The sequence below is a fragment of the Zalophus californianus genome, chromosome 6 (assembly GCF_009762305.2).
Source record: "Zalophus californianus isolate mZalCal1 chromosome 6, mZalCal1.pri.v2, whole genome shotgun sequence".
Lineage (NCBI taxonomy): Eukaryota > Metazoa > Chordata > Mammalia > Carnivora > Otariidae > Zalophus > Zalophus californianus.
The window spans coordinates 74,781,515-74,792,013 of NC_045600.1; the positions used below are offsets into that span (position 1 = coordinate 74,781,515).

A 10,499-nucleotide genomic window follows, 5' to 3' on the forward strand; every position below is an offset into this window, starting at 1 on the left:
TGTCCACTATCACCACTGCTATTCAACATAGTATTAGAAGTCCTAGCCACAGCAATCAGACAACAAAAAGAAATAAAAGGCATCTGAATAGGCAAAGAAGAAGTCAAACACTCACTCTTTGCAGATTATATGATACTTTATGTTTAAAACCCAAAAGACTCCACCCCAAAACTGCTAGAATTCATACAGGACTTCAGTAAAGTGGTAGGATATAAAATTAATGCACTGAAATCAGTGGCGTTCCTATACACCAACAACAAGACAGAAGAGAGACAAATCAAGGAGTCGATCCCATTTACAATTGCACCCAAAACCATAAGATACCTAGGTAAATCTAACTAAAGAGGCAAAGAATCTGCGCTCAGAAAACTATAGAATATTCATGAAAGAAATTGAGGAAGACCCAAAGGAATGGAAAAACGTTCCATGCTCATGGATTGGAAGAACAAATATTGTGAAGATGTCAATGCTACCTAGAGCAATCTTCACATTCAATGCAATCCCCATCAAAATACCATCCACTTTTTTCAAAGAAATGGAACAAATAATCCTAAAATTTGTATGGAGCCAGAAAAGACCCCAAGTAGCCAGAGGAATATTGAAAAAGAAGAGCAAAGCTGGTGGCATCCCAATTCCATACTTCAAGCTCTATTATAAAGCTGTCATCATCAAGACAATATGGTAGTGGCACGAAAACAGACACATAGATCAATGGAACAGAATTGAGAGCCCAGAAATGGACCCTCAACTCTATGGTCAACTAATCTTCGACAAAGCAGGAAAGAATGTCCAATGGGAAAAAGAGTCCTTCAACAAATGGTGTGGGAAAATTGGACAGCCACATGCAGAAGAATGAAACTGGACCATTTCCTTACACCACACACAAAAATAGACTCCAAATGGTTGAAAGACCTAAATGTGAGACAGGAGTCCATCAAAATCCTAAAAGAGAACACAGGCAGCAACCTCTTCGACCTCAGCCACAGCAACTTCTTCCTAGAAACATTGCCAAAGGCAAGGGAAGCATGGGCAAAAATGAACTATTGGGACTTCATCAAGATAAGAAGCTTCTGCACAGCAAAAGAAACAGTTCACAAAACCAAAAGACAACTGACAGAATGGGAGAAGATATTTGCAAATGACATACTGATAAAGGGTTAGTATCCAAACTCTATAAAGAACTTCTTAAACTCAACACCCAAAGAACAAATGATCCAATCAAGAAATGGGCAGAAGACATCAACAGACATTTTTCCAAAGAAGACATCCAAATGGCCAAACAGACACATGAAAAAGTGTTCAACATCGCTCAGCATCAGGGAAATCCAAAGCAAAACCTCAAGGAGATACGACCTCACACCAGTCAGAATGGCTAAAATTAACAAGTCAGGAAACGACAGATGTTGGCGGGGATGCGGAGAAAGGAGAACCCTCCTACACTGTTGGTGAGAATGCAAGCCGGTGCAGCCACTCTGGAAGACAGTATGCAGGTTCCTCCAAAAGTTGAAAATAGAGCTTCCCTATGCCCCAGCAATTGCACTACTGGGTATTTACCCCAAAGATACAAAGATACCCAAAGGGGTATGTGCACCCTGATGTTTATAGCAGCAATGTCCACAATAGCCAAACCGTGGAAAGAGCCAAGATGTCCATCGACAATGAATGGATAAAGAAGATGTGGTATAAGTATACAATGGAATATTATGCAGCCATCAAAAGGAATGAAATATTGCCATTTGCAACAATGAGGATGGAACTGGAGGGTATTACGCTGAGCGAAATAACTCAATCAGAGAAAGACATGTATCATATGACCTCACTGATATGAGGAATTCTTAGTCTCAGGAAACAAACTGAGGGTTGCTGGAGTGGTGGGGGGTGGGAGGGATGGGGTGGCTGGGTGATAGACATTGGGGAGAGTATGTGCTTTGGGGAGCACTGTGAATTGTGTAAGACTTATGAATCACAGACCTGTACCTCTGAAACAAATAATACATTATATGTTAAAGAAAAAGAAGATGATGATGGCAGGAGGGGATGAATGAAGGGGGGTAAATCGGAGGGCAGACAAACCATGAGAGACTATGGACTCTGAGAACCAAACTGAGAGTTCTAAAGGGGAGTGAGGTGGGATGATGGGTTAGCCTGTTGATGGGTATTAAAGAGGGCACGTTCTGCATGGAGCACTGGATGTAATACACAAACAATGAATCATGGAACACTACATAAAAACTAATGATGTAATGTATGGTGATTAACATAACATAACAATAAAAAAATAGTTGAAAAGAAAAAAATATTTCTGCATGCAATGAGCATGTACTCACGTAAAACAAAGACAATTTGAGGAAGATAAGCAATGAGGGTACTTATATAATAGATATTAAAATGTAACAGATTTTTAATAATTAAAACAACTTTCTATTGAATGAATCTCAAAGGCATTATGCTGAGTGAAAAAAGCCATGCTCAAAAGGCTACTTACTATATGATTCAACTTATATGACAGTTTGTAAAGGGCAAACTGGGGACAAAAAAACAGATCACTATTATCAGAGCCAGAACACAAGACAGAAGGGTGGAACATAAAGAAGCAGAGGAGAATCTGATGGTTGATGAAATTCTCCTATATTCTCACTGTTATGGTTACACGACTCTGCATTTGTCAAGATTCACAGTATTGTACACTAAAGAGAATGATTTTTTTTCCTACTTGTAAACTGTATTTTTAAAAATGAAAAAAAAAGTTTGATACTGGTACTAGGGATTGAATGTAGACTTTTCAGGAGTACCAGTCACCCCTTCTTCCCTATAGGCTCTGAATCAATTTATCAGTGGACTCAGAAAAAAGAAAGAGACAAATATTGTGTTATTACTGATAAAGTTGCATTGGACTTGCAACCATGTAATGTAGTGCTGTCCATGCCACAACATGATTGCAAATTTAGTGCACTCTCTCCATCAATGGGCTGTAAACTTCCCGAAACCAAGGATATATCTTCTGCCTCATTGCAGACTCACAAAATATGTGAAGCATGGTTGGAGGTGCTGTATCTGGGGTAACTAAGTAACTAAAAGTTAATACACATTAACTAGGAATTACCTACTAAATGTACTCTTCTAGCACCAGTTTAACCACTCAGCTAAATGGCCTATGTGAGGCATCATCTGTGTGCATTTTCTACATATAGATTCCCAATAATAGCTACAACTATAATAGCAGCAGTAATAACTAAAAGCATAATAGAAGTAGTAATAATTGTAAAGATTAAAAACATGCCAAAATAATAGAAGAAACATATAAAGAAGTTTTGTAGATAAACTAAGTAAAGAGAATTTATTCATATTTTCAAATTTGCATGAGAAGAACTAGTGAGAGAAGATTTAAATGCATGTCCTCCAGACTGTACATGTCATGTGTTTAACCACTGACAGTGACAAGAAAAGGGGTTTCCTCTTTAACAGTTACACCTATTGGTTCCTTTTACAGAACTTGAAATAGCTTAAAAGTTAATTCCTTAAAATGTCCACACAAGAGGTTATTTCTTCAGAAGCACCATCTACAAAGTCTGTTTTGAATTTGTATGTTGAGTCCTTATCTTCTTCATGGCTGCTTTTACTTCTTGATTCCTTAATGTATAAATAATAGGATTTAAGAGAGGAGTGAACATTGTATAAAACACAGAGAGAATTTTATCGACAGAGTATCTGCTGAAGGGCCATACATAGATAAAGACACATGGGGCAAAGGACAGAGTCACAACTGTGATGTGTGCTGACAGAGTGGAGAAGGCCTTGGCAAAACCACTGGCAGCACGGTGCCTGACTGAGTATATGATGACCATGTAGGAGACAAGCAAGAGGAGGAAGCAGACCAGGGACAGAAGGCCACTGTCAGCAATGACCAGCAATTGTAGCAGGTAGGTGTCCTTGCAGGCAAGTTTGATCACAAGGGGAAGGTCACAGAAAAAGCTGTCCACCACATTGGGACCACAGAAGGGCAAATTCAACATGAAAGCCATCTGACTAGATGAGTGCACAAATCCAACTGTATAGGAGGATAACAGCAGCCAAATGAGGACTCGTGGACTCATGATGGTCATGTAATGGAGGGGTTTGCATATGGCAACATACCTGTCTATTGCCATGGCTACAAGCAACATCATCTCACTCCCACCTAGGAGGTGGATAAAGAACATCTGAGAATAACATCCCCACCAAGAGATGGTCTTCTGTTTTCGGAGGAAATCCACAATCATCTTAGGGGTAGTAAAAGAAGCCAAGCTCATATCAATACAAGAGAGATTGATAAGCAGAAAATACATTGGTGTGTGAAGGCGTGAGTCAAAGATCACGGTGACCAAGATGAGGAGGTTTCCTAACACAATCCCAGCATAGACTACAGAGAATCCTAGGAAGAATAGAATCTGAAGAGTCTGAGATTTGGAAAGTCCCAGCAGAATGAACTCAGACACCACCGAATGGTTTGCGCTTTCCATGTTGTCAACTTTATCCTATCATAATCAAAATGAATGACAGTTGTGGGCAGACAAGTTGTGGTTACAGAAAGGATGGTTCACGCTGGTGTCTAATTTTGCTACTTAGACTGGGTACCTGAACTTTAAAGCACCTCCCACTTTTGGGGGGTGATTTTGTTAGTCATTGATTTCTGAAATGTTCCAGAGAAGTGTACCAAATAGCAAGGAGAATTCAGAATATACATTTCTGAAAGACAAAAATAAAAACAGCACATGAAATCATCATTGTATTGTGAACTTGGAATCCAAAGACCTCAATACAACACCTAGCTGAGCTACTCATTGGGGGCAACATAGGACAAGTATCTCCTTTCCAGGGTTAAGTTTCCTCCTCAGTAAAATAAAATAAAAACAATCAGATTACATAATATTGAATGCATCTTTGTGCTATAAAGAAGTTCATAAAGATGATAATGATGGTGATAGGTTCTACATTCATAGAATAATATTGAGTTTCTTTTTCTTTTTTAAATTTTTTATTATGTTCAGTTAGCCAACACATAGTACATCATTAGTTTTTTTTATTATGTTATGTTAATCACCATACATTACATCATTAGTTTTTGATTGTTTGCATATAACACCCAGTGCTCCTTGCATTACGTGCCCTCTTTAATACCCATCACCAGGCTAACCCATCCTCCCAGGCCCCTCCCCTCTAGAACCCTCAGTTTGTTTCTCAGAGTCCATAGTATTGAGCTTCTTATCCTGGAAATGATAAATGTAGAAAATATAGCAAGAATTCTAAAGACCCATATTTTGAAAGAGGTTCTGGTAAAGACCTATTAATTAAAACTTTAAATAAAGTCTTATTTGTAAGCTTTTAGGCCCTTAGAAATGTACCCCTTCTCCTCCCTATTCCATTCTTGCATGAAACCCTCAGAGCTCATGCTAGTATCAATGATGGTCATTGCACACTTTGTAAGAGTGAAACCATGTAATTACGTGTATGCCATATATTATTATATATATTAACCCTGTATAAATTATTCAGTCAACATTTAACATCATTCACATCAAATGTCTCTTCTAGGATTTTAAGCAAGAAATACCATGGATGCAGAAAGTCCACAGCCAAATGGAACTGAATTTATTTCATTTTCAGTTTGTATTCATTCATTCATTCACTCACTTGTTTGTTGCTATAAAGAGGATTGTTGGTTGGCTTGTGCACATATCATTATCACAAGCTTCAAAATGACAAAATGAGGTGGCTTGAAGTAACTGATTTATGTGGATAAAGAAATAGTTCTTTCAGTACAGTCATCTAAATTTATGCCATAACTTTCCCATCAGTCCATGCTTATAACAACAATGGTTTTACTGTTTTTGCTTTAAAAAATTATTTTCATCACTAATGGTTTTCAATTACCTAGATTTTAACAAATCTCCTTCAGTAAATAAAGTATAGCCTTCTGTTTGTGCATTACTTACCAGAGCGGAGAAAACACTTCCACGGGAAAGTGTCTCATGTGAATCCTGGGAATAGCCTTGCATCTCCTTTTCCAATATTCCCATTCATTTCCCGCAATTTATGCTCCCAGTCATCAGAAACAAGAGGAAGAAGCATCATAATGCTATACACTGTTTCTCTGAGACAATCCCATGGGCATATTTATCCAATTGGGGATGTATTTTTTCCCTATAAAAATATATCCTCTGGCCAATTACCTACTCTGAGAACCTTGGATTGATGCAAAGTCTTAAGTCATATTAAGTTGTAAAGTTACTCATTTCCATGTAGAAATGTTATGTCTCCTTTCAGTTTTATGGCTAATATTTAAAAGATCCATACTAATGCTTTTTGAAATCTCATTTTTGAAACTGCATTTCAAGAGAACAGGACCGACTCAAATATACATGAAGCAGTTTATACATATTCTAGCATCTGGAATACTGCATCACTACTCAAATATCAACTGAAGGAAGGAATGAATGAATGAAATGTATAATGAATATTCAGGATCTAGGTAAAGTCAGTATTAAAGCAAAGTTCATGTAAATTAGGAACTTTAAGCACATTTTTAAAACGTTTCAAATTGGATGTTGAAGCATTTTTAAACAGAAACAGAATAACCATTCTAATAAAATTGTTAGGAGTATGTATTTTTCCCTAATTTACTTTAAAAAAGGATCAAGGTAGCTTACATGAATGGAAAAGAAAACATGACACATATAGCAGAAGGATAACTCTTAACAGTTTGTTTCCTAGATAGCCTTTGAGAAAAGTAATACACACATTAAAAACAGTGTGTGTGTTGTGTGTGTATGTGTGTGTGTGGTATGGGTATTAATATATATTTACATTTATATGCTTTTTATTAAGACAATAGTGTTCAATACTATTTATTGAGAGAATAAGTTCATATGCATAGTTATTTTCCTTGGGTTTGTCAATACCTTAAAAATATATTCCTATGAGCAAATGAAAATCCACATTTTATAGCTATACAGAATTCCATTTTCTTGACGATGTATAATGTAATTCCCCCACAAATACAGTTTACTTTTTGGAAATTAACTCTACTCATAAGAATTCCGTTTTCATCACATCATTGTCTTCTTCAAAAAAACAACAATTACAAACCCCAAGTTCACCTGGGCCTTCACAATCAGCCTCTCAACCACTCTAAATATCCGGTACTATTTTCTAACAGTGCCAAAATACAACTTCTGTTTTGGTAAGAACAAATTCATGGTTTTCTGCATTCCCCAAACATTTTTTTCTATCCCTACATGTTTCCTTCATTTTAGGTAGACAAATATAACCATATCTGTCAGGACACCTTGAGGCCTCTCTTCTAAATAATAAAACTTTCCCTAGTACAAAACCCATAACAATTTCCACTGTACTTATGGTCTATTTCATGTGCTCCATCATTTACATATTCTCAAGGTATACCGTGTACATTAGGTATTAATATTCTGAAACTGAAGGAAGACCAGAACAAGAACTAGGCAAATCTGTTCTAACCCAAAGTCTCTCATTTCTAGTGTTGTGGTTCTTCTTTCCCCAAATCATTTTAAGCTCCTTGAAAATAGACAAATTACTATTATATTCTCCATGATACATGTTATAAAGGCCATCAATAGAGATGCTGATGAAGTGAGTGAAAACTGGCAGATATTTAAAAAGAAAAACTTTTTAGAATAATGTACTAGTGATATATAACTGGAATATGTAGGTTTATTGAAAATCAAAGAATTTTTCAAATTTTTTTGTTTTGATAGTATAACTTGCACTAATCTATAATTTTCCTCTAAAGCACATTTTCACATATAAGTTTTTAACTCAAACCATAGACACACAGACACACATTCTCCCACACACTCCCTAAGAGTGAGGCTGGGGGGCAGGGGACAACAGAGAAAAGAGAAAAAGTTAGTTTTCAAAGGAATCATTTTGATTATCTGCCCAGCATACACCCTTACCACAGAAACAAAGTTCCTTAGCTTTCTCTTTATTGTAAACAACTTTCTGGCTACTCTAAAATGGCTGAGGAGAAAGGTATATAAACTTTGATATCAACATTTTAATTCTAATGCATAGACTCATGTGCAGAGAGTATTAGAAGTAGAAATTTACTCACAGGAGATCATAGACATCAAATTATAAAGAGAAAAGACAAACTGTGATTGATGTACTAGTTGCCTGATTTACAGAGAACAGTCTGTCCAACTACTTGAGAATATAGGAGTGATTTAGTCTATTAAAATGTATTTTTTTAAAGATTTTATTTATTTACCTGACAGAGAGAATTAGCGAGAGAGGGAACACAAGCAGGGGGAGTAGGAGAGGGAGAAGCAGGCTTCCCGCGGAGCAGGGAGCCTGACATGGGGCTCCATCCCAGGACCCTGGGATCATGATCTGAGCTGAAGGCAGACGTTTTAGTGACTGAGCCACCCAGGCACCCCTAAAAGGTATTTTTTAAAAAGTACTTGTAATCTTAAAAGAATATGAAATAAAAGCAATTATGACTTAGGTCAGATTTGCCAAATATCATGCTCTTGTCCACATGATACTAGTCAACTTAGTTGACTTTTGTTTGTCTGCTTGTTGACCAGAACAGGATAAACTGAAGTGTTATATCTGGTAGCTTTATAAGCACAAGGAATAACACATTTCTTTGAAAATGAACACAAAATTTCATTCAGCCACTTACTTCCTGAGGAGGCACTGTTTGACATGGATTGGAAATGCTCTTGAATATTTATTGGTAATGATATTGATATCATGGAAACTCTCTAGCAGATGGACAATAAAATCACTTGAAGTGTATCTAAGTGTACTCAATTATTTAATTTGCCCCATGTTGTCACACTTATAATGAGAATATGCTGTGTGTCTCTATGACAACTAGAATGATAATGCCTTCTAGAACTCTCTAATGTTGTCATAGTGTTTAGCTCCCAAAGGACTTTCAACATTTGATTCTACCTCTGAACAATGGGATTAAAAGCCAATATCTAGAAATGGTTCTATATTGTTTTAATGTATGTTAAAGCTTCCCCTATGACTTACCAGTTCTACAGTGTTTCAGAACATTACTTGAGTCAGACACATTGAAACCTGGAGAGCTTCTCTTTCCAAAAATAATGGTATTTCCCTAAAACGATGACAAATATGAATATTTTACTTAAAAAGAGTCATATATATTGAGAGTGTGGTGATAAAGAAGTGACATATTTTGAGACCTAACAATACCCAACTGATGATTAAATACCAATGGGAATTATTAAAGATGCCATGTTATTTTCCCTGAGTCACAACAGAGAAAACCTTTCCTGGCATTGCATACTTGCCGAAATTGATATGTTTTATCAAGGAAATGTAAAACCACTATCAGGTCTGGAGTGCTCTAATATGAAAACTTTCCTGAAGAATATCAAAAAGGATCAATTACAAACACATACTACCATTTACTGTATACTAATCTTAGGCCTGGCACTATTGTAAGCATAACTGGGCCTATCAAAACAGAAGACATAAAGATATAAAGCTGGGGAATTGTAGTCCCACCATTTCCTTATTCCCCCCCTCAGTTTTAGGAAACATATCCTGTGGAGTATCCCCTTGTCTCTCTTCCATATCCAATTGACAAATATATTTACTCAAAAATATTAGTCAGAACTTCATGGCCTCTCCACTCTTGTTTGAAGTAACTTTGAATTGCCTATTACCATTTTAAACGAGACCACTGCTCCAAGAGTGATAGGACAAGTGATAGAGGAGAGCATGGGTGGCTCAGTCTGTTGGGGGGGCAACTCTTGATTTCACCTCTTGATTTCAGCTCTGGTCATGGTCTCAGAGTATTGGGATGGAACCCTGCTGACTGGCTCCACACTCAGCGCAAAAATCAGCTTAAAGTTCTCTCTCTCCTTCTGCCCTTGCACCCACTCACGATCTCTCTCTCTCTCTTTAAATAGATAAATAAACTCTCAAAAAGAAAGAAATGTGATATAGCCATGTAATCCAATGCTTTTTGGGTCCTCTTTGTAGATTAGTAACAGTCAAGTTCCTTTCTTGATTAGAGGAACTGCTCCACATGAAATACACTGGTAGACTCTCCAGTATTATAAAATTTTCATTGTATTCTTGGTGGCTCTCCAGTATTATAAACTTTTCATTGTATTCTTGGTGGCTGCTTCAGGACTATTATGGGACCATGTATCACAGCTGGTAACTCAGGAAATGAGCAGGTGAGCCCTGGTGTGCCGCTGGGGCCAACTGCTCTGTTCCAGGGAACCCTGAGGGGGCCACACAAATTGAGAGCATAGCTCCTGGCTGGGTTTGCCAACACTTGCCAAACAAACTCAGATAAACTCATGGCAAGAGAAGCCAATATCTCAAGAGACAAGTGTTTGGAAAAGAGGGAAAAATTTAGTTTGGGTGCCAGTAGCTGGGTGAGATGGCAAGCTCAAGCCTTACAACAGACCTCTCTGCCTGCTCAAGTTTTCTAG

General features: G+C 37.2%; 1 protein-coding gene across 1 annotated transcript; it reads right to left on the reverse strand.

Annotated features, from left to right (window-relative positions):
* Nucleotides 1-3,560: 3,560 nt before the first annotated feature.
* LOC113909230 (olfactory receptor 4K13) lies at nucleotides 3,561-4,502 on the reverse strand. Its single transcript, XM_027570333.2, has one exon. It carries the CDS (start codon nucleotides 4,497-4,499, stop codon nucleotides 3,561-3,563), a length of 939 nt encoding a protein of 312 aa, XP_027426134.2. The 5' UTR covers nucleotides 4,500-4,502.
* Nucleotides 4,503-10,499: the final 5,997 nt, after the last annotated feature.